The 23720-nt window shown below is 40.8% G+C and overlaps 1 protein-coding gene across 20 annotated transcripts in view; it reads left to right on the top strand.

Moving 5' to 3' along the window:
* Positions 1 to 755: 755 nt before the first annotated feature.
* Positions 756 to 23720, top strand: part of SYNJ1 (synaptojanin 1) — a 50047-nt gene continuing 27082 nt past the window's right edge. For 8 of the 20 annotated variants that reach the window (XM_030264830.4, XM_030264801.4, XM_072924588.1 and 5 more), the window contains exons 1-12: positions 757 to 924; positions 2147 to 2290; positions 8893 to 8979; positions 9371 to 9638; positions 11909 to 12134; positions 13343 to 13426; positions 13961 to 14022; positions 14307 to 14403; positions 15676 to 15845; positions 18100 to 18181; positions 19473 to 19625; positions 22619 to 22784. In XM_030264830.4, coding sequence (XP_030120690.2) covers positions 2167 to 2290; positions 8893 to 8979; positions 9371 to 9638; positions 11909 to 12134; positions 13343 to 13426; positions 13961 to 14022; positions 14307 to 14403; positions 15676 to 15845; positions 18100 to 18181; positions 19473 to 19625; positions 22619 to 22784 — 1519 coding nt within the window. In that variant the 5' untranslated portion in view covers positions 757 to 924; positions 2147 to 2166. The other 12 variants (XM_030264771.4, XM_030264787.4, XM_030264807.4 and 9 more) reach the window with 4 other exon arrangements.

Raw genomic sequence — 23720 nt, forward strand, 5'->3', positions numbered from 1 at the left:
ACAGAACGCGGGGGTCGCTCTCTTCGGCCGCCCTGCTCCTGCCGTGCCAGCGGCAGCTGCGCCAGGAGCGGGGAAAATCCCCTTGGCTCGGGCAGCTGTGGAATCTGCCTCCGAAACTGCGCACTCTTCGCTAAGACCCTGTTGAGCCACACGAGCGGCTGAGAGTAGTGGGCTTGCTCAGCTGGAGAAGAGATTGAGCTGAGAACTCTTTAGGGGTCTGCAGATCAGGGCCAGCTCTGATTCTACTCTCTGTGAACAGTGATAGGACCGGCTGGAGCTCTGTTAAGGGAGAGTTCGGCTGAGTGTCAGGAAACGTTATTCCCCCAGAGGGTGCTGGACACTGACCAGGCTCCTCAGGGCAATGGCTCTGAGGCTGCCAGAGCTCCAGGAACGTTTGGAGAGCCATGTCGGGGATGCACGGGGTGGGATTGTTGGGGTGTTTGTGCAGGGACAGGGGGTGGACGCGATGATCTTTGTGGGTCCCTTCCAACTCGGGATATTCCACGGCTCTATTCCATGACTGCAGTTAGCAAGACGCCGGTTTCAGAGGGCTCCCCCTCGACCCGAGGGCTGTGAGTTTCGCAGCCCTTTGCCCAGCGAGGTGGCTCAGTGGCGGCTCAGTCCGCACGGCTATTCCTGAGTCTGTCCCTTGGCTTCTGCTCCTCGTAATAACCCCGCAGCGGGACCGGGGCGTGGCTGTGCTCAGCATTGGGCTCGGTTCGTTAAAACCGCAGCTCCGTCCCACCTCGGCCCAGCGTCCGCCCCCCGGCACCTCCCCTCCGGGGCGGGCGGCGCAGTGCGGAAGGACGCGGGGCCGGGAGGAAGTGGATTCCGCCGGCTCCGCGGCGGCGGGCGCACGGTGAGAGTGGCGGTACCGCGGGGCCGGCCTGGGGCTCGGAGGTCTCGTACGCGCTCGGGCGGCAGGTAGGCTTGCGCAGGGGCGGGCGCTGCCCAGCGCGTCCCTCTGCGGGAATGCGGCGGCCCGGCCCTGGGAGGCCCGCGGCTCGGCCGTGACCTGAGCGCGCCCGGCCGCGGCGGGGCCCGGGAGAGGCCGAAGCAGGCCGTGCGTGTCCGCTCCGGAGGTCGGGGAACTGCCGGGAAGGGAGGGCGCAATTACCCGCTCCGGGTGCTCCGGAGCAATCCTCCTTCGCTGCGTTTTCCCGAGCCTTAGCACGGAAAACTGGGCTGTTCTCGCGTTTATTTATGATTTGCTGCAGTATGAGAGTTTTGTGGGTTTTTTTTAAGGTCTCACTCGTGTGTGGCTGGCGGGCAGCGTCACCAATACAACACTGCGATGTTTCAGCCGCCGCAGGGCAGGGTTTAAATCCAAATCAAACCCTTCCTTAATTTAAAAAAAAAAATGGGGGGGGAAAAAGCCGAAAATACGTTGACGTTTTTGTACGGTCCTTTAAAATGCCTTGACGGCTTCAGTGTTTAAAATATACTGTCTTTTTGTACAAGGGCAGAATTAGTGGAATAGATCTAAAAATTGAAGGCTCCCCTTCTGTTTTTGGCATTGGTTTGCCATTGAGGTGGTTGCTACTCTTCCATATTGCTGGTAGCTGGAAAACCTTTTATTTTTTATTTCCCTAAGGAGAAATCCTATTTATTAACTTTTGGGAAAGAAATTGCTTTAAACTAAAATAGAGTAGGATTAGATTTAGGTATGTTCCCTGAGAAGGTGGGAAGGCCCTGGGCCAGGGTGCCCAGAGAAGCTGTGGCTGCTCCATCCCTTTAAGTATCCAAGGCCAGGTTGGACAGGGCTTGGAGCAGCCTGGGATAGTGGAATGCATCCCTACCCATGGCAAGGGGTGGAACTGGATGAACAAGCCAGGGATTCTGTAAAATTCTACTTGTCTCAAAGACGCTTTTAAATAAATCCAGATTTTGAAAGGTGTTTCTCTGGGTAGTTCTGGTTTTGAAACACTCTTATGCCATCTTTAGGTAATCCCTGTAATTTTTTTTTTTTTTTTTGGACATAGATAAACTAAGTCTCATGAGGTAGAATGAGGGAGCAGGGGATTTTGTTGTTTGTTTTTGTTGAACATGTTAAATCTCTAGGAAAGGCCGTGGGTCAAAAACCAAGTTTGCAGGAGGTGTCTAGAAGCACAGGGAGGTTTCATTAACATCATCTTGTGTTGGCCAGGGCCGTGTGTTTGAGGCAAAATGGCTTTCAGTAAAGGATACCGTGTCTATCACAAGTTGGATCCACTTCCCTTCAGCGTGATTGTGGAAACCAGGAACAGAGAAGAATGTCTCATGTTTGAGTCTGGAGCTGTGGCTGTCCTCTGTAAGTTGATCTATTTTAGTAACTACTGTGTTAGAAAGGTGGCAGACTTGACATTGTGTGAGCCATTTTGTTTGTGGAATGTAAAGAAGCAACTGTTCTGTTTTTCTGTTTGGTAATGGAGAGGCTTCTGATTTAAATGAGAAAAGAGGCATTTTCTTATATTCATCTGTTGAGAGAGAATTTTGCGCATTTCGTTACAGTTCTTTATACATCTATATTTTCACGTCCACTAAATTTTCTTATAATTAGATCTCCCATATCACCTTGTTTCTTGGGTTCTGAAAAACCCTGTTTTGAACATGTGATAACTCATTGATGAGCTAATTTCTATGTTGCATTTCACAGCAATAAATGCTATATTCTTAAATGTTATATAATAATTTGGTTTTATTTCATTTTGTGTGATTTTTAGCTTTATTTTGTCCCTGTATTTTTAACCTCCCTCAAGACTTGGTATTGCTTTGTCTTGTAATAAAATGAGTAATATTTGGAGCCAGATGCCTTGCATTGCAAAGTTATTTTTACGTGTTTTAAGTGAAAAATGCATCAGATTCCCCCTCCTAAATTTTCCCCCCCTCCCCTTTTTTTATTTTTTTGCTGGAGAACACTAAAGTGCAGAAGAGAACCATAAGGCCTATACATAGACTTTTAAAATACGTAAAATTATAACATATGTTTGTGTTCTTTAGGAAGCCAAAGCACCTAGTTGCACAGCATTTCAGAGCTCAATTTTGGCTCCTCTATAGAAAGCTTTCATTCCATGGAAGTAGTTTTCTCCTTAGCCAGAAGCTGTTGCAAGCAGGCAATGACTTGCATGGTTGCTACAGCTGTATGATTATCCAGGTGAACAGTGTGTGCTTTTCTCCTCTTTTTAAAATTCTGCTTTTTTTTCTGTTACAGTTTCTTCTTACTATGTACTTAAGTAATCTCCCTGACTTTGGTAGCAGTATCCATGAGGCACTGTAGTGTGGATTGGGAATAAGTGTCTAGTCATAAAGTTAGCAATCAGGTTTCATGCAAGCCATAAAATGTTTTCAAGATTTGTGGAACAGATTGTTTTAGCCTGTGTTTAGTAATTATTATGCTTGAGCTACTTAGGGTCTAACAGATGAAAAATTTTTTATTTCTGAAGGTTATGCTCAAAAAGGGCAGTAAATCACTTCTCCTGCCGGGATATACTGCAGGCACCTGGATAAATGTCCTTTCCTAAAAATTAAAACCCACGTCAAAGTTCTTGCCCGCTTCCTGGCTTTGTTTTACCAAGCAGAGGAAGCCAGACCTGAAGAAGTTTGGAAGCCTCTCTCCTCTTTCGTTCTGTACTTAGTGATAGCTCATTATTAATCTGCAAAGCGCTGTCCTTGGAATTCTAATTGGTAGGTTACGTCATAGCAAATGTTCACACTCAGCTGGAAGTAGTTACTGGGTATTGTTTTCAGTAAGCTTAACCAGGAAACTGGTTACTCTTTTTCTGTCTGGTACACGGGCATAGTTTTCCACTGAATATTGAGCAGTGGCATTTTTCCTTAATTCCCTCTGTTTTATTTCCATATAATTCCCTTAATTCTTTATGTACTGATACTTTTCTTAATGGTTGGAAGATCACAATCTGAAACTGACAGCAGAAAAAGCCCAGGAGTCCCCTAGCTCAGGTTTCTTTCTTCTCTTTTTCTGCCTGCTGTTCCCATCTGGTATCTGTTCTTTTTAATGCATGTTTAAAGGAGTACAATTATTAGTACTTTGGGAAGATTTGTGAAATGTTACTTCTCTGTCTCGCTGGTCATGTCACCAGCCAGAATCCAGCCAGAAGATTCCAGTCTGTAGCTGTACAAACTTAACAGGTATTTGTACAAATAATAAACAAAGTTAATGCAATACTACTGTCCCTTGGGGAAGATTTCCCATGTTTGTAAAATCCCTGTGAATAGATAGATAAATGGTCAGATCAAGTATATATAAATTTAAATCCAGAACAGCATCACTTTAAACTGTCAAAAACTTCTGGGTGTTCATGATGGTGCTACCACTTTTTAGACTACAAAAATTGACAATACTGACTTCAAAGTTGTTAGACATTTTTCCAAATATTTTAATAAATACTGGAGAAGAAGTAACATGTTTAGCCTTATACCTGATCACAGTTATTACCTGTATGTAGAGTGGATAATATATGCACAGCCTAGTGAAATACATTTTAGCATTAAAACTGATTTATGTGGTTCAGTTCTGAGCGCCTAAGTGAACTGCACCCCTTGGAATACCCATGTACAGAAATTTAGCTTTGAAATGGGCTAAGAGAATGGGATGGAAGTTTACTGATCACTTCAGTGTCATCTTAAAGGAAGCACATCTGTCATTTTGCTGAGGGAAGGATAACTGTGTTAACCTTCCTCCCTTCCTGCCCTCGGTGAGACACTGCAAGATGATTCAGAGGATTTAGTTGAGCCTTGGCAGGAAATACTGCGCAGCTCAGATGCTGGGTGATTTTCAGTGTGTGTGCCATGTGCTGCTCCAGGCAGCCAAGTCAGAGGGAACTGAGGAGGAGGGTCGAAGGGATAGTTCAGAGGTGGTGGTTGTATAACCACTCAGTCTGAATATGGGAGCTGCCCAGGCCGTACTTCTCCTGGAGGTGTTCTGTGTGAACTAATTGATGTTGCTGTGAGGAGTACTTTGCTTTCCTTTGTACATTTAACACCTCTTTGGTCAGCACAGTTCTGAAATTGGGTTAGCCCAAGACACTGGAGTGTGGGGGATTCTTCTCAAAGCCTGTTGAGAGCACCTGGGTATGTCAGCAGCTTCACTGCTGATTTTTTTGTAATTTAGTGGGAGGGTGTCATAGATCTATTTTTCTTACTTTCCATGTGAAATGGGCAGTATATCTATTTTTTGAAATAGGATTCTCTGAGATGTCTTAGCTGGAGAGGTTTCCCTGGCTGGGCAGGAGTGTGTTCTCTCTCCATCTCCCTGCTGGTGAGTCATCCCAAATGAGTGGTAAACTGTCTTTGCTCCCGTTGCCTGCCATGGAGAACATTCTGTCTGGGAAAACAGAGCCGTGAGTGCCCCGAGCAGAAATGTCACGCACATCGTTGGACTTCAGAGTCACAGTAAAGCTGAGGAGAGAGCAGCTGTGAGCAGGAGGAGGCACAGGGCCCACCTGGGCTCTCTGGAGCTGAAGTGAGAGCTGTAGTAATCCATGTGCAGCAGGCACCCTGACAGCTGTTCGCTGCTGTGGTTAGCAGTGCTGCTCACACCACTTCTTAGGAAGAAAATTCTTCCACGCGGTTAAACCAAGGTGGTCTCAGCAGGCCTTGAAAAGCAATCTGGCAGGGTTTTCTCATCCCCAGCATCTTGAGCTGAGCCAGTACTAGGGCTGTGTAAAAAAAAGACGTAGAAAAAGTAAAAAAATAGTTCTTTGGTTGGCTAATTTAATAGATGAAAGTGGTGGCTCTATTCTGATTTTAATGTCACCTCTGTGGTAATATTCAGGTGTTAGGTTTAATTTAAATACCAAAAATCTAACTGTCCTAATTTGACAAAACTCTTGAAAACCTTGGTCTTAAAAGATAAAAACCAAATTGCGTTCATAAATTTTTCACTTTTTTCCCCAGATTTTTCAGATTCTAAACATTTTAAAATGACAGTTGTGTGGACTTTTGTCTCGTGTAATGTAAGTTAGGAGTCTTGGGTCTGAAGGAAATGCACATAATTTCAGGACTGTGGTTTTGTTCCCAGCTCAGAGTCCCATATTGTAGCTGGAAACTGTAGCCACTAACTTGAAATGTGTTGTCTTACAGCACCCTGTGAGCGCACCAAGAAGAGAACCCAATCATAGAGTTTACGTGGTGACTTTCAATGTGATCTGAACCTTTTAATTGTTAAAACTGGGAAACTGATTTCTGGATCTGGAATGAAGCGCAATATGTGTTGAACCAGATTATCCTAAAAACAGGATTGTTGATGGGGTTCCACTTCTGTAACACTGGGAGGGCTGACATATTCCCTTCAAAATAATTTTTCACCTTTTTATGAGAGTCCGTGATTGATAAGGTGCTTGTTTCAGATGGCATTTTAAAATGCTGTTTCCTGTTAATCCTTAATAAATAGTGACTTGAAATTTTGTTGTTTTTCTCTTAACACTGCAAATGGGGCTTTCTGGCTTTCTCCAGAGGTACATTATAAATTGATTTGAAAATCACTTTGTAAGTGTTGTGATTTTGTGGAGTTTTTTGTTAGTTTGGTTTGGGTTTCTTGATACGGCTTAATAGTGATCATGAAAGGATAAAATTTTTCCATTTTTGGAGGGCTGAAGATAGTGTTAGCAGGATTGGTGCCTTGGGCTTCTAGAGAGCAGACTTTGACCTGGGTAAGAGTCCTTTGGGAAGAGAATGGAAAGGGGTGTGGTGAAGCTGTGTCTTCCTGATTTCATCTTGGTTTTCAGAAGCTTCAAGTGCTTTTCCTTGATGTTGTTAGACTCCTGACCACAGGACATTCCTTATTGGGCACTGCCTCAAAAGCAGAAGCCTGGGGTAGGTAAGGATGGACCAGGGCAGGATGGAGGAACTGATGCCATATTTGACATTTTCCCATGTGACTTTTGGCCTTAAAAAATAAATTGAGGTGGGAAAAGTGCGGGCAGTGTGAGAGAGAAACACTTAGATGGTCACTGTGGAAAAGCTTTGAGTTCACACTGAATTAGGTCCAATGTAAATGAAAAACATGGCATGAAATGCTTTTGTTTGGTTCTTGGACACTTTAAGAAAATAATAATTGACTAGCTACAGTAAGTTGCTCTATTTTTATTGGGTTAGTTGGTTGGTTTTGCAACCCTTTGCTGCTTTATTAGCCTTTGTTGGCCTTTTTTGTTGGTCTGAATTTGCAAAGCCCGTGTTACTTAATTTTCTTCGGGCATTTACTTATTAAGGCTTAACAAGGATATCCAGCATTCTCTGCAACGGAAAAAAAGAATAAATCCAAAAAAGACAGAAAAGGCATTGTTCTTACATGCAGGCACGTTTAAGAAAAATCCTGCAAGAAGTTTGAAACGAAACCTGATCTTTCCATAATCATTTCAAGTGTGGAGGAAGAACACGTCAGCTTTCTGGTTATGGAAGACTGAGTTTAGAAGAGTAAATTGGTATCATTAAACCCTTTCTCAAAAACAGATTGAAGGAACCAGTGTCTGAAGTTTAGAAGTTCGTTCCACCCTGGTGGTTTTCTGGTTAAGAAAAACACAGTTTGGTGATGCTGACAAAATGTTTTTAGATTAGCTTCAGATTCTTTACACTCACCCTGGGTGAGGACTTCAGAAATACATCCTCATGCTGCTATAAAAAAAATATATTAAAACCCCCTATTTTCATTAAATCTGTATTACATGAATTTTAGTGCAATAAGGTAAAGAAACTTTTTAAAAATCACTGAATAAAACATTGAATGGGGTTGAATTTCAAGCTGTGGTTAAATAATTGTTTGATCTATTGTAAATTGTCTGATCCACTTTAATAACTGGCAGATATTTGTACAAGTGGTAGGCTTGTGCACAGGCTGGGCTATACTAATCTTAAGGGAAACTTGTTAGAAAGAGCAATTCTATGTAAAATAGAGGTTTTTTTATTATTATTATTCTGAATAAAATAGAGATTCTATTCTAAATGATGTAGCTAATGTGAGAGAGAGCACAACAGAATGCCAGGGCAGATAGGCTTTTTGATTTACTCTTCTTCATGTCATGTCCCGAGGTTTTTAGTGTCAAAGCAAAACGGTGCTGATTGCTGGTAACCATGGAATCTTGATCTCTGTAAATCCAGTGGCAAAGCTGGAATTGTTATTGTTGGCCTTCTGGCGCAGTCTTGGTCATGAGCTAAAGCTCAGGACAGGTGGGATCCTGCTGCTCTGCAGTCAGGCTGGTGGGCCTGGGTGTTATAGTGCTGATGAAAGGGCTAAAATATACACTTAACTCCCAGGAGAGCAATGGCAGATGTACTTCTATTTCTTCTAAAATATGCCAGGGCTGTTTTGTGGTTTTTTTTCCAAAACTGTCTGTGAAAATTGTGTCTTCCTAATTCATCTAAGACATGGGTTTTAAATACCAGTTTTTATAGACCTGCAAGAGTTTTGATCTGCTTGGAATATATCTAAGATAGGTAAAATGGACTTGTGATAGTCTTGTTCAGAGATAATACTGCCACATGATGGTTTTATTCTTGGAGAAAAGGGGTAATTTTTTTTTCCATGAAAAAAAGCAAAGTTAAGCACTAATTTTAATTACAGGAAAGCATTTTCAGGTGTCTTATTTGTCTGTGTTGTACACACTTTTTATAGTAAGAGATGATGTTGTTAAAAATGCCAGTATTCTCCTTCAATATCACTTGGAGTTTTGCTTTTTTATTGCTTAAAAACATAGCACGTTCATACTTCATCGCAGAATCAAACCCTCATTTTCCATTATAAAGTGCCATATGCTCATACATTTTGATTTCTTTCCAGAAGCATAACGTAAGCGGCTGCTTTTATAATCCCTCAGGTTTTCAGTTTGGAGTGGCTCGTTCTCACTGCCATAGCATTGGGGCTTTTACATCAGCAAATCTTCCATTTTCTCTCCACAGCTTCCGCAGAAAAAGACACAATCAAGAATACATACTCCAAAGTCATGGATGCATATGGGCTCCTGGGTGTGTTAAGATTAAATCTCGGTGAGTCAAATGTGTAAAACCTGAATTTTTCATTTGGGGCAGAGTACTGTGGTGCTCCTGTAAGACTGGATCTTTGCACCAGGAACAGGGCTTCTTTCTTTCTATTTGTTTTCTTGGTTTGATTTTTTTTTCTTTGCAGAATAGCTTACAAATTTGGACCACTCCCAGAAATGAGGGGGTGGACAAAAATAACTTCTGTTTTTGCAATCCCTGTTCTTTGCAGAGTAGTTTCTCCTTTTTGTCTGTAGAGCTTGCGAATGTGTTCTTGGCGTTGGTTCTCTGTGCATTTTTCAGGCAAACTGGGGTGGGTTTGTGTGCCTTCAGCACATGAATGAATCAACATCTGCTCTGCTAAGATCCATTCTCTTTCCTGCCCTCTCTTGTTTTGCAGGGGACACACTGTTACATTATCTGGTTCTGGTAACAGGATGCATGTCTGTAGGAAAGATTCAGGACTCTGAAGTTTTCCGAGTTACTTCCACTGAGTTTGTGTCACTGCGGGTTGACCCAACAGACGAGGATCGTATTTCAGAAGTGCGCAAAGTGCTGAACTCTGGAAACTTTTATTTTGCGTGGTCTGCCACTGGTGTCAGCTTAGACCTGAGTCTCAGTGCTCACCGCAGCATGCAGGAGCACACCACTGACAATAGGTTCTTCTGGTGAGTTCAGAATGGCTTCAGCAGGTGTTACATAATGAACTCTTCTACAAACTAATGCCTAGCAAGTTTTTGTCCTTGTCTTTCCCAGCTCTTATGTGTACACCTTTCTCCCACAAATCTTGAGATGGAATAGCATTACTCGAACATTTTCTAGGGGCAGAAGTATATTACTAATGGCAGGATGGTTTTGTGACCACTTGGAAGTTTTTTAATTGGAAGGCACAGATTTTTCACAGCTTATGTTGTATTTTCATCTATCTCCTGTGATGTTGTGTTTCAGTTTTGATGCCTCTTAATTATTAATGAATTGTGTCATTTTTAAATGGGTGTGGTTATGAAACTTCAAAGAAAAAAAAATTACTGTTTTTTAGAATGTTCTGGATTCTAAAATGATGTGGTGTTTATAGATAGATTCCAAGGGGGTTTCCAACATATGAAAGCACTTCAAAAGTTTTGTTACTCAAAAAATTGTGACATTGCAGGCTTTGTTGGGACAGCAGGTAGGGTCTGCTACAAAGTGCACTTTGCTTGGCTGCTGCACTTACTATCCTTTTACTGGATATTTTTGAATAAAGTATTGTTTTCACACAAAGACTTTTCGGTGAGAGGAGTACTGCTCTTTCTGTCGATCAGCAGCTTTAAATAATGCCGGTAATGCACATCGACATGTCAGAAATTCTGTTCCCTTCAGCCTTTGTTAAAAATGCTCTGTATGTCCAGGAGTCTTGGAAAGGTTCTGAAGACTTGGCTTTACACTGTTAGAACAGGTGAAAAGCTAAATCTGTCCCCCTCTTCTGGCCAAAATGCACCAAACCAGCTCTAGCATATGAGCCAATGCTTCTCTAGTCTTAGCTGCTATTTCAGTCAGGTAGAGGAATCCGATCAGAGTGAAATATAAGAAAAAATTACTAAGTAGGAAATAAGCTCTGGTCTTCAGAAACATTATTTCCTTGATGTAGGTGTACAGGGGTTGTAGAAACCTTGCTGTTTGTCTGGGCATCTGGAAAAATTCTTGGCTCTCCATTAATCAGTCAGTATATCAAGGTTTGAGAAGTGATGCCTGGTGACCATGTCCAAATAAGCTGGGCTGATTCTGACCCATGTTGTAAAACTTTGGCAGTTACCGGTTCTGTGGTTTTTTTAGTAAGGACCAGTCCTCCCTGGAGGTAGGTGGAATGTCCAGATTCCAAGATCTACAAATGTAACCACTAAAAGTCAAGAACAGGAAGTATTCTGCAGATGCACTTGAGTGAGCTTCCTGGGGATTTTTCTGTGCCAAACATCTAGGCTCAGAGTGCCCAGGGAAAGAATATTGTTTGCTTTCAGTGGCCTGTTATAATGCATCTGTATACTTAGGTTTAGGATGAAAAGGCTAAAATTAAAGAGCTTCCACTGTTACAATGATCATGCTGTTTGCAATTCCAGTAGAATTTTCTGGGCAGAGACACAACCAGATGTCTTCCTAGAGTTCGCTTTTCTTTGCTATGCAGAAAACTTTGCTCCCTTTTTTTTGCAAGTGAATGTTTCTGAAGAAGATCAAAAGCCAAGCCCCACTATAGTGAGGCAAACAAAAATTTTCACAAAACCTGAACTTTAGTCTTACTTACTTAATACAGCATTGATTAGTGCTGGTAAATGCATGGGTACATTCAAACTGTGGATCCTCCTTTAATGTGTATTAGAGAATCATGTATGCAGTATATAATGTACCAGCACTCAGCCCTGAAATTGGTGTTTAAAGATATATGAGAGCCTGCTGGCTGGGAATGTATTCCTGAAAGCCTGTCTAGGGTTAGGTGACATATAATGAGAGTATTCAATGTATATTAATAAGAATTTCTATTCTAGCTTTATTTTGTGGTGGTATGAGATTGAGTGGTGCTTTATACACTAGAAAAAAGGTAACCCTGTCATTGTAACTCTGCCATGCTTTCCTCGAGTCTGTAATCTCTGGCTTCTCAAAATAAGGCTGGGCAGAGAAGTATAAACAAGCTTTTGGAGTGTTGTTTTTTTTTTGTGGGCGACAAGCAAGGGGTATAAGGGTTACTATTTTAAGGTCATGGAAATTCATAGCTTCACTCCATCTTCTTACTGTGCTATTTGCTATTTCAGGAAGATTTAAATGAGTTACGTCACAATCTAGCATGCCTATTTTCCTGGTCTTCTTTGTGTTAGAAGGTGTAAAATGTAAGGCGTTAGCAGTTGGCTTAAGAGTTCGAGCTGAATTGTAAATCCTTCTGGTTCTTTGATGGTTGTTTTCTCCCTGCTAGGAACCAGTCACTGCATTTACATCTGAAGCACTACGGTGTGAACTGTGACGAATGGCTGTTACGCCTCATGTGCGGAGGAGTGGAGATCAGGACAATTTATGCAGCTCACAAGCAGGCGAAGGCTTGTCTCATATCACGACTAAGCTGTGAACGGGCTGGCACCCGGTTCAACGTCCGGGGAACAAATGATGATGGTCACGTTGCCAATTTTGTTGAAACAGAGCAGGTATGTTATGCTCCAGTGCCCGTAGCTTGGCTGACTAGCCAATGTAGGTCCCCATGTGATGAGATTTTTGCTCTAAATCAACAAATCACAAGTCAAGTCTGCCACCAGCAGATATTGGAATAGTTTCTTTGATACTAAATTAGGAAGCTAAGTAGGTTATGTAATTTGATGATCTTGGTTTTTAGTGTGGCTTACGGTCAGGGCATGCCTGGGTCTGAGTTGCAGTAGCTTAAGAAGGTGCTGAACTCCTGTGGGTGGCTGTACTTCCCCTTGAGCTGCATGGTAGCATGTGCCACTTCTGGCCTGAGCTAATCTAAAGTAAAAGACACAGGCAGAAGGGATTTTTGGCAAATACCAAAAACACGCGGTACTTTGTGGCTCAGGAAAGATAAAGCATTCCACTAAGCAGAGCTCCTCTGAAAGGCAGCTTGTAAAGCCACTGTCATTCTGCTGCTGCCTTGGGTTTTCAATAGCTCTGCCCTCATTACACAGAAATGTGAGAACCTGCTAAATCCTTCTTTGCTGGCTTTCCTAGGCTCACTTTCCATGGTAGCCTGTTCCCGAAGGATTGTTCCTCGGGCTGTGTTTGTGCTCCTAGTTTTTTTTTTTTGGCTGACTCACTGACTCCTTCCAGAACCCAGGTGACTGAAGGAGGACTCCATGCCGGGGCGGTCTCTACTTGTACACCTCCAGTTTCAGGAGTTTAGTCAGAACACTCTTGTTACACTTTCTCTGCCCATGTTTCCTAGTGTGCCAGCATCACTGAATGGCTGTGGTGTGTTATTCCACTTTAGTTTTCCTTTCCTGGACCGTGATATGTTGGTTTCTGATGCAGAAAATCTGTGCAAGTATTCTGAGTAGGCTGCACGGTGATTTTCTGTGCACTGGTATTCATTTTAACTGTTCCTGCAGAAAAGTCTTACCAACTTGCTTAAAACATCTTACTCCTAGTGCAGAAGTTACTCAAGTCCAAATAATAAAAGCTGTATTTCCGTACATGTTGTGAATTGTGATTCTGCAAGGGAGCATGAGAGTGACACAACTTTTTGTGAGAATTGTTCAGAGTCTCAGAAACTATATTTTGGCTTGTAGTGTGGAATATGTAATATGTAAATATATGTTATTTGCTCCATGTTTAGTTAAGGCTAAGAATTCTAAAATCTTGCACTGTGATAATTATTAATACTATGCTTTACTTTCCTTAACAGGTGATATATTTGGATGACTCTGTGTCATCTTTCATACAGATTCGAGGATCTGTTCCCTTATTTTGGGAACAGCCAGGACTGCAGGTAAGCAGGAGATAGATTTAATTGTACAGATAATTCTTATTCATACTAGCCTTTGGGCTCCTCTTCACAGTAGCCTGTGAGGATGAGGTGATCCTTTGGGAGCATGTTGGTGCTATTGTGACTCACCAAGCCTGCGTCTCTCCAAGTCTAAAAGTTGCTTTGCACACCACTTGAATGTCCATTCTTTTTTCCATGTCACCTCTTTGAAGTTCTTTTTCCTCTTTTAAATGGGTTATCTAAGGGCATCCAAAGAGGCTGTTTTCTTATGAATTGTTCTTGAGGAGAAGTCTTTTCAAGAAGTCAATAAGCGTCAAGAATTACTGTAATAGAATTTCATCACAATTTTCTTGAAAGAGGGACTGATTTGGCTCCCACTACTGCGACACATTTTTTACAGGAGAGGTTAAAAAAAATTTGTGCCTTACAGGGACTCTAGGTTCTTTAGACATACCAGAATTTTGCAGTAGAACTGCTGAAACATTCACGTGCATTTGACTCAAAACAAGACAATTTAATGTACTCTTGGTGTTGTAGGTGGGATCCCATCGTGTCAGGATGTCACGGGGTTTCGAGGCAAATGCACCAGCTTTTGACAGGTAAAAAACATCTAAAGTTTTGCTAATGCACTAAAAACCTCTGATAAGTTCTGCTGCATCACAGAGGTGGGATATGTTATTCCAAATGGGGGGCTTTGTCTATACAAATGTGGAATTCAACTAAGCTAGGAACTTCTGGGGATTACTTATGCCTTTTAATGCTTTGTTGGAAAGTGTGAATAAAATTGATGTTGAATACTTTGCAATTTCTCAGTGTTGCAGATGTTGGCTGTTAATTTTTTGTGTGTCAGAAAATGACTGTGGAATTTTTATTCTGTTAACAGGCATTTTCAAACTCTTAAAAATTTATATGGCAAGCAAATTATTGTAAATTTACTTGGGGCAAAAGAAGGGGAGCACATGCTCAGCAAAGCCTTCCAGGTAAGTATGACAGCTCTTTCACTGTGCATATCCTTGGAACTTGGTTGTTTGCAATGAAGCTTTTACATAGCCTTTGGAAACTAAACCTCCAGGTACGCTGTGCTCTGGTAGCTAGAATTGGATTTTATCATAACAGCACTGCTTATGATGCGTGGTGTGAAATTAATTGTTAAAAGCTCTCTACGTAATTCCGGTTTGATTCTGTTCAGATTGGTTACCGTACTGGAAAATTATAACAACAATGTGACAATATTGAGGGATTTTAATTTTTGCTTCCATATTTCATGCTTACTATTGCCTTATTGAAAACATAAAACTTTTTTATACTATAAAATTGCTAAATAAATACATTTTACTTTATGATATTTAATGCTGTGATGTTTCTTTTAAAGATATTTCTTTTGAAATTAATGGATATATCCCTTAATATTTTTTTTAAACACAGTTTATCAATTTAAATATGGATCTGCTTCATGATTAGCAGGAAATATTTGTTCAGAAGATGGTAACTATAAGTGGCTGCTCTCATTAATTCCCACGGACTAGTTCAAAAGAAAACCTCATGTTGCAGTTCACAAATACTGACCATTTGAGGAGCTCTGTCTGAAGGCAGAGAACATGTCAGTAGTCATCTGTTATTTCCCTCTCGCTTTTTCCTCTGTGCTGTAGTGATTGAATATCTTGGGGCATTCACTGGGATATTTGCTGTATCCAGCTCTCATGGTAGGAGATGGGAGCGTTCCCAGGTGTGCATCCTTACCCAGGGCTTTTCCAGCAGACATTGTGTGGGCACTTAAGGCTTGTTCAGGGAATATTAGAGAAAGTTGGGCTCAAGCCACTCTCCACAGCAACCTAAATAATTTGGGTGGGTTTTTGCCAGCAGTAGTTGGTGAAGTGTTACTCAATTCCCTTTGCTGACCAGCATGTCAGTGGCTGTTGGTGAAAAGGGGTTTCACTGAAATCACCTTTTCCAAGTGAAAACATTTAAACAGCAGAAGAAGCCATGGGTTACTGGGTTGCCTTGGTGACCCTTGGGGTAGTAAGGGAAAAACCTGACTTTGTGACAAGGAAAACAAAAATACGCATGAAATATTAATCAGTTCTGAGTGATTCATTTCAAGTGTAATAAAAGTTGTTAATTTTACCTAAAAGAAAGCTAATAAAACAACTTTTAAAATATTTGTAATCTCTTGTTTAGTTCCTTCTTCTGTATGTTCAGGTACTGGTATATTTATACTTTTTTTTTTTTTTTTTTTCTGTTTATGATGCCAGAGCCATTTGAAAGCATCTGAACATTCAGCTGATATCAAAATGGTGAACTTCGACTATCATCAGATGGTTAAAGGTGGAAAGGCAGAAAAACTACACAGTGTGCTTAAACCTCAAGTCCAGAAATTCTTAGAGTGTGGATTTTTTTATTTTGATGGAAAGGAAGTGAAAAGGTTTGTGTGTATAACTTTCCTCATATTAAATTGTGGTGCTGGGATGTGTTTCACCCCTCAGCAATAAGATAAGAGAAAGGATGTTGCCTCTGTTATTGTGGTTTTAGCATATCCTGGGTGATCCTTAACAGCTGAAATATGAGTCACCTATTTTACTCTAGTAAAATCTTGTCTCATTCTGTGCATGCTCTAAAAATCTCTAAAGAAGATCTCTGTGAGACATTCAAGGGGCAAGAATTAATTTCAGGCCTTTGACCTCAGGATTTGTGAAAATGGTCGACAATCCTTTTTCTAGTGGGCAGCCACATGGAATTCATGTCTGTTTTTTCCATCTTCCTGTGTAACAGGCTCAGAATTTCCCTCAGTGATGGAACATACCATTTTCTGTGTGTTGTAAATGTTCGTGTTCAGGACAGTGTTTTTGTCTGTGTCTGGATCCCCCATTTGAGAGATCCATTTTCTCAAAGCAGGATTGAGATGCATGTTTTCTGCTCTGCTATGTACTTATTCCTGATTCCTAGAGCAAAAGCTATGCTTATTTTTGGGAAGGATAGATAAATATGATTGCCTAGCAGAAGAACCACAATAGTACAGCCAGGATGAATATAACGCCCCCTACTGGCTGGACAATAACCTTACCTACAGAGGGGTCCAAAAGTCAAATGGACTGTTCCATCTCACCCCCAGAATGTATGGTTCACCCCACACCTGTAACCCTCCCCTGAAACATCAAGTGTCTGTGACCCCAATTGCCCAGGTCTTGTTCCAGCCCACCTTGAAGCCCCCTGATATGGGGTCTCCGAAGGGCCAGACGCCCTCTTGAAACTTCCCCTCTCTTGGAGTTTCCCCGTCTTGGAGTCCCTGCTCTCCTACAGCACCCTCTCTTCCCTTTGTCTCTCCCCTCCCCCACCACCTCAGGCCCTGCCACATGCTGCGTCTGGCAGCTCCAGGTGGGACCTCGCACCACCCCTCATAAACCTTATATTCTAAGAGAAACCAACTGAGATCTCTCGTCTGAATCCATCCAAACCGTCCAGGAGCCTCCAGCGTCCCTACACTTATCTCAGCAGGAAAAGAGAAGCAGAGATAGAAGCAGGCAACATTCATTCTCTTCTGCCTTCCACACCCTTACGCCTTTTAACTAATGCAGAGCAAAGTGCTGCAGAGCAAAGTGCTGAGTGAGGTTCTCCCTGAGAAGGAGCTGCTAAATGATGAGGGGATGAGCTCCAAAAAGCTCTAAAAATGGCATTTTTTAAAATTGGGGGATTCAAATAATGTCATCAGAAATCAAAATTCAACAGACTGAAAGCAGAAAAAAGTTGTGACTTGTGACAGCTCAAAGACTGGTGTTAATAAAAGGTAGTTATAATGCTTTTGAGTTAATGGACCACTTCCTTTGGCAAATGTCAGGCTTTTTGCCTTGTATTTCAAACCAAATGCAGAGATAGTAATGCCAAAAGGAAAAAAAAAAACCTTGAAGAAAGTTTTTCAGAGTTTGCTGCAGTTTGTGGTTAGGTCTCAAAATACAGGTGCTGCAACCATACTGACTTTGGTGGACAAATTGTGTAGAGGGAATGACAAAAGGAATGGATAAGTGTGTGTCCTTGGGAGAGCTATTAGAATTTTGAACTCCATGTTGCTTAACATGATCCTTTTGAGAGCTTTCTAGAAGGAGTTAACGGGCTTTTCCCAAAGTAAGCGGAGCAGTTCTGAGTGCTTATGGGCCTCAAACATCCCTTGAGCTAAAGGGGAGAGGCTTGTTTTTTATTTTTATGAGCAAGTAGTGAGGCATTGGAATTGGCTTTAGTTATATCATACATTCTTGTTACTTCTTGCTAAATAAAATAAAATTCAAGAACTGTCTCAGTAATTTTTTTTTTTTTCATTTTTGTTGTAACTATGAGTTATTTCTCTCTGAGGTTTTTTGGAAGTGTGTTAGTTGAATTGTTTGAAAAGAAACCTCAATCTTGCATGACACTTAACCAAGCAAGCAAGGAGGGCTGGGAGAAACTGAAGCAGAAGGACTGATGTTATTTGCAAATAATGCCTGAGCTGTGCTCAGTGAGCACTTGGAGCAAGCTCACCCCCTGTTGCTGGCACGTTTATAAATGTCCTTGTGGGGCAGGAACATGGTGCTGACAATGCCCTGATTTACTGCTCTGGTTCAGATCTCCCTGTCCCTGCCCCTGTTGAGGAGATATGTGTTAGATGAGTTATTTCAGTTGTTCTCTCTCTCCTGTTGTCCTTGGCACAGATCCCAGAGCGGCACTGTCAGGACCAACTGCTTGGACTGTCTGGACAGAACAAACAGTGTGCAGGCCTTCTTCGGCTTGGAGGTAGGAAACCCATGTCCAGCTGCTGCTGCTGGGGCACTCGGGCTGTAAAAGTAGTGTCACCTTCCGTGAGAAGGGTGAATGGACTTTTTGGAGGTGTGTTTCTAGTGTCAGCTGTTTCTTGTTTTGACTGCCAGAGGGAAGACCTTCAGCATGCTTGAAAATGCAAAACTATGGATGCTGCAAGGGCAAACCTAGGAATATAATTATCCTTCTGTTTTCTTAATTTTATTGAGTTAAAATTCTCCTCTTAAGAGGAATTTCTCTGACAACTTACGAGGCATTTGAAAATTTAAAATTTAAATTATATATTTTTTAAATTTAAAAATTTAAAACAAGGTTTTAAAAGAGATATATCTGATTCTGGAATATGTAGTGCTTGGCTGCTGCATTTACACAAGTTTTCTATGGCATAAGACTCTCTTTTTACATTCTTGATGTGTAGAGTACTTACATGTCAAACGTAGCTATCTAGCTCTGTTTTTTCCTTTCATATCCTTTTAAGAACTGCATACATACAATTTTTTTTAAACCAGCTGTGCCAGATTTTTCAGCAATGAGAATTAAATTATGATTTCAGCTGAAATATGAGAGCTAAAAGCATGAAACTAATTAATAAGAAGGGAAATGGTTAATCCTGAAGAACTGCTTACTTAATTTTAAAATTCTATTAAATGAGATACATGAAGTCTTACTTTATTCAGCACAATAGATACTTAAAATAACAGGTACTGAACTCTAGATGACCCCCTAAAGTTATAAGAGCAAGCACCCAATTACTAAAACTTCTTGTATATTTCTTCTTAATTTTATTACTCAAGTTTCCTTTTGTATCTTTTGTTGATTCCTGCCCAACCGTCAGAATTTTGCCTTTGCCATTCTTTTCCATCTATTATTTGAGGCTCCTTCTTCTTGCTGTCAAGACACCCTAAGGTTTTAAAGATTTTTAAAAGCTCTTGAAAATAGCTTTTGTGTTTAGTTTGGTGAACTACAAGATAAAAACATCTACAAATCAGCTGCATCGTTTTTTTCCTGTATTACTGTCTGTCTTCAAAGGAAAATGCAGTGTTGGTGCTAAATTACATGTATGATGCAGCCTTTCAAGCATGTTATGCTGACAGTTTGCTCAGAATGATACATATAAACCCAAGATTTGTGGGCTTTTATGCATATATGCTGAAAAGTACCATGTGCCTTTTGAGAAATATTTAATGTGTTTGGGGTTTTTTTTGTTTGTTTGTTTCTGGTTTGGTTTGTTGGGGTTTTTTGCTAATGTTGTCTTCCCCTGTTACAGATGCTAACAAAACAGCTGGAGGTGTTAGGATTAGCTGAGAAACCTCAATTAGTTACTCGCTTTCAGGAAGTTTTCCGATCCATGTGGTCTGTGAATGGTGATTCTGTTAGTAAAATATATGCTGGAACTGGAGCCCTTGAAGGAAAAGCAAAGGTAAAGTACATCTTCTCAAATGCTTTAGCCGTGTTCAGTATGGGTTTTAATAAATTCTGCCATTAATATAGCAATGATGAGATTTTCTCTTTAAAAAAACATGCTCTTTGTCATTCTAAAACAATCCCAAACAAAACCCAACCAACCAGAAAAATTAACTTGAAATGGTTGGTTCTGTGGAGAACTAGGCCATGTTCCTCTACATTCCTTCCTAGCCATGCTCCTGCCTCCCACATAACACTATTCTGTATGAACAGATAAGTCTGAAATCTTCAATTTCCTTAGAACATAGTTCAGAAAAATATATACTCAAATCAGCTTTAGTTTCTTTGACTATTTTTACTTTGCTCTCTGTACCTCTCCTGCTATTATTTCAGTTCCATTCACTGTATCTCCTTTTCAAGTGTGTTTGATGGGGTGTTGTTCATGTTTTTAATGTTTTATAGTGTTAATACTAATTTAGTTGTAGCCTGGTGGGTTTTGTTTGCATGTTTGTTCAGCTTTTTCTTTTTCATTTTGCAGTCACTGAAAAAAACGCAAATTTTGTTTCTACCTTGCTTTTTAACACTGTAGGAACAGTTTCATGCTCCATGGCAGTGTAAAGTTTCTCTTCAGCTTGTTTTGTCTGAGTTGATGCCTGAGTTGCTCCTATTTGCTAATGCTGCCTTTTGGGTTTTTTTCTCACAATGTTGCTTTTTTGTTTCCCTAATCCTGTCCCTCGCCAGGTGATACCTGTCAAGACAAATGTTGACCTGTAGCAATTTTTGCCCTTAGTTCCTTCAAGAATGTCTTTTCACACTGTTTTTTCTGCTAAAGAATGTGCTGCTTCTCATTCCATGTTCTAGCCTACTTACCCATAGCCAGGTGTTTTGGATTTTCCATCATTTGTTCATTCATCCTGTGCCAGGGTCCTTCTCTGCTCATGCAGGAGGTGTCACAGCAAAATACATAAAAACAAAAGAATCAAATCAACTTGTTGCTTGTTTTGCCCCTTGACTGGTGGACACAAGACTTCTTCATTTGGGAATTTTTTGTATTTTATTATGAAATGGAATTTGGATCAAGATATTTAGTTTTATTTTCTTACAAAAATGTCACTTAGACTGCCAGGAAAACTGCAGTAAGTATTTTATGGAGTGCCTCCCCTTGTCTTGACTTTGCCATTCATCCTTCTTTGTTCCTTTTCCTAAATTAATAAACATCTACTTAATCTAGTTCATTTGACTATTTTTTTTAACTTAAAAAAATGCATTTAATGTATACATTTCCATTTTTAATGTTTAAAACACAGAGCTGATGTCCTGGTTTATTAAACCACGACAGTACAGTTACTCTGCTGTCTTTGGCATAATTCTGGATCCCTGCCCTGGGACAATTCCTAATTAGTACCACATCTCATAAATCAAATCAAACATCTCTGACACCAGTCCAGTCTATTCAAAGAGGATCTGTATGGTTTGCAAAACCATACAATACTTGCTCTTGTTTCAATTAAACCTGACTCAGTATGTTTTTGAGTACTCTGAGTATATATTTTAAAATGTAGTTTTTAAGTTGCATTCTCATTTCTCAAATGAAAAGTTTGATGCCTGAAATTGTTCCATTTTCTACTTGTCAGTTGGATTTTTCAAAGCCCAAGAATACCTAGAAGTAAAAATACAGAAATTTCATATAAGAGAAAATTCTTTTAACCTTAAGTGTGTTAATATACCTTTCTATACTGAAAACCAGTTCTTTTTAAAATATTGTAATACTCGTTGCATCTAACTCCTTACCTGCTCTTTCTTTTGCTTTCTCGGGGTTCCTTTCAATTAATTGCCTGATATGTGAATGGTGAGTGTGGCTTTTTGGATCACCAGTTGTGCGTTGTCTGCTATGAAGGGAGTGCATCCTATCAAAATCCTATTGCAATAGAGTGGTCCCTACAGCTCATCCACATTGTCTGCCAAAGCCTTGCCAAAAGAGTAGCTTCTGTCTTGCTGACCAGTACAATTTCCAGAACTAAATCCTAGGGTAGTTTTGTTAAGCTTTTGCCTTATTTTCATATGCGTTTAAGAGGCTTTCATGGACAATGCAAGCTGTAAACATGGGAATATTTTTTTATAATAACACAATCCCTTGCAGCATCCCAGATGGATCACAGTCTGTTTTTCATGTACCTGCAGCAGTGTGTGTTCACACACACCTCACAGGCAAAGCACATGCAACAACAGTTGTTTTTGTGTGCCCAAGTCAACACTGCCAGGTTTGGAATGGAGTACAAGACTGCATTATATGTTTTCTACATTATCCTTCAGGTGTGTGTGTCCCTCAGGTACATCTGCATCAGCAGCACATTTTTCTGGAGACCCTTGTTTAGCCCAGTTGGTCACTGTTCCTCTGGACTGCAGTTCAGTCAGGCCGGAGCGTGCAAAGATGGTGTCTGGGTGTGTCTGTAGTCATGGATTAGTGTCTGTGTTCCTTCTGGGATGCTGCATGAGACTTGCATGTTATTTCAATTATTAAGGGTGGTCTTAAGTTGAAGCTCTCTCTGCTTTTAAGATGGATATTCCAGAATGTGAATTCTGAACTCCTAAGTGCATAAACATGTACATTTGTGTGTGATGGCATTTGGACTTGAGTGCTTGCTCATCTCTCACTATTTGGGGAAAAGCCCAAAATCCCTGTCATGGTCTAAACATGGCACTATATCAAATTAATTTTTAAAGACCTAGGGTTTAGGAAAAAAAAAAATCCCCTCTCTGCAGTATTTAATTTTATTTTGTGCTTGTTAAATATGCCTTGTAGGTATTACTGTGTTGTTTAGCATCTGGGGGTGGGGGGAAAGCACATGTAGCACAGTAGGCTCGGACGACTTGATTTAATACTTAAAGAAGAAAATTGCCTTAGCCCTTGAAATTATTTATGCAGTTTACATGTATCTACTGAATATTGCCAATGTATTGTGAGCAGTGTCCGACATAAAATATTCTATACGTGTTCCTCCCTAACAGGCTGGAAAGCTGAAGGATGGTGCTCGTTCTGTGACCAGAACGATCCAAAATAACTTTTTTGATAGCTCCAAGCAGGAGGCCATTGATGTTTTGTTATTGGGAAATACCCTAAATAGTGATTTAGCAGATAAAGCACGGGCTCTCTTAACCACCAGCAGTTTACGCGGTATGTGTCTTTTAGGATTTTAATCTCTGATAACTATTTGGTGTAAGAAAGCTGTATCAAGTTTGTTTTCAAAGCACTGTTGGGAAGTATAAATGCTATTTTATGTTCTCTTGGCTTATTAAAAAATGGAATTTAGTTCTGCTTTACTAATAGTGCTAAACTAACATGCTGCAGAAATTGCTTTATGATTTTTGGGTGAAGTTCTACATCAAAACCAGAGAGATTTCAATAAGAAACTCTGCTTGTGCAGAGCAGCCATGTGAGTCTCGGGGGTTTTGTACCAGAAACATGGTTCCCCTCATGAGAACAGGGTGCTGAACCAGCATCCTGCATCCCCAAAGAGGTGTAGCCTCTGTGGTCCCCAGAACTGCAGCCAATCCCATCTTCTGCAAGTCTGGTGGGTGAGAAAATAGTGGGTCAGTCACAGGGCTGTGTTCAGTCCTCTCCTGGGACATCAAAACTACAGGAGCTCATATTTGGGCAAAGAAGGAACTTAAATTTGAGTCTTCTTTTTAAGATCCCAGGTAATAATGTTCTGGGTTACTGTAACTTTTAGGGAAACATTCTTAAATATAACCTTTTCATTTTTTTTTTCCTTCTCCCAAACACATCTTAGCCTAGAATGAGGAAAAATATGTCAAAGCTCCAGTGCAAATCTCTGGCTCAAGAAGAAAATAGTTGCCCAGTTGTAGTCTTCATGTCAAGGGTCCACATCTTCATCCAATGTGGAGGCCGAGGGAGTGGTTTTGTCCCATTTGTTGAGCACAAGGTTTCATGTTATTGTGTTTTTTTCTTAAATCTGAAACCTGGTAAATCGGCCTCACCTCAAAATTAGTTAAAATTTGTTTTCATTTCCTCTCTCTTCTTCTGGGGATGCAAGCTAGTCTTTCCATATTTGTAGCTCCTGACAGCCGAGGAGCATTAATCCCTCTTCCC

Source organism: Taeniopygia guttata, chromosome 1, assembly GCF_048771995.1.
Source record: "Taeniopygia guttata chromosome 1, bTaeGut7.mat, whole genome shotgun sequence".
NCBI lineage: Eukaryota > Metazoa > Chordata > Aves > Passeriformes > Estrildidae > Taeniopygia > Taeniopygia guttata.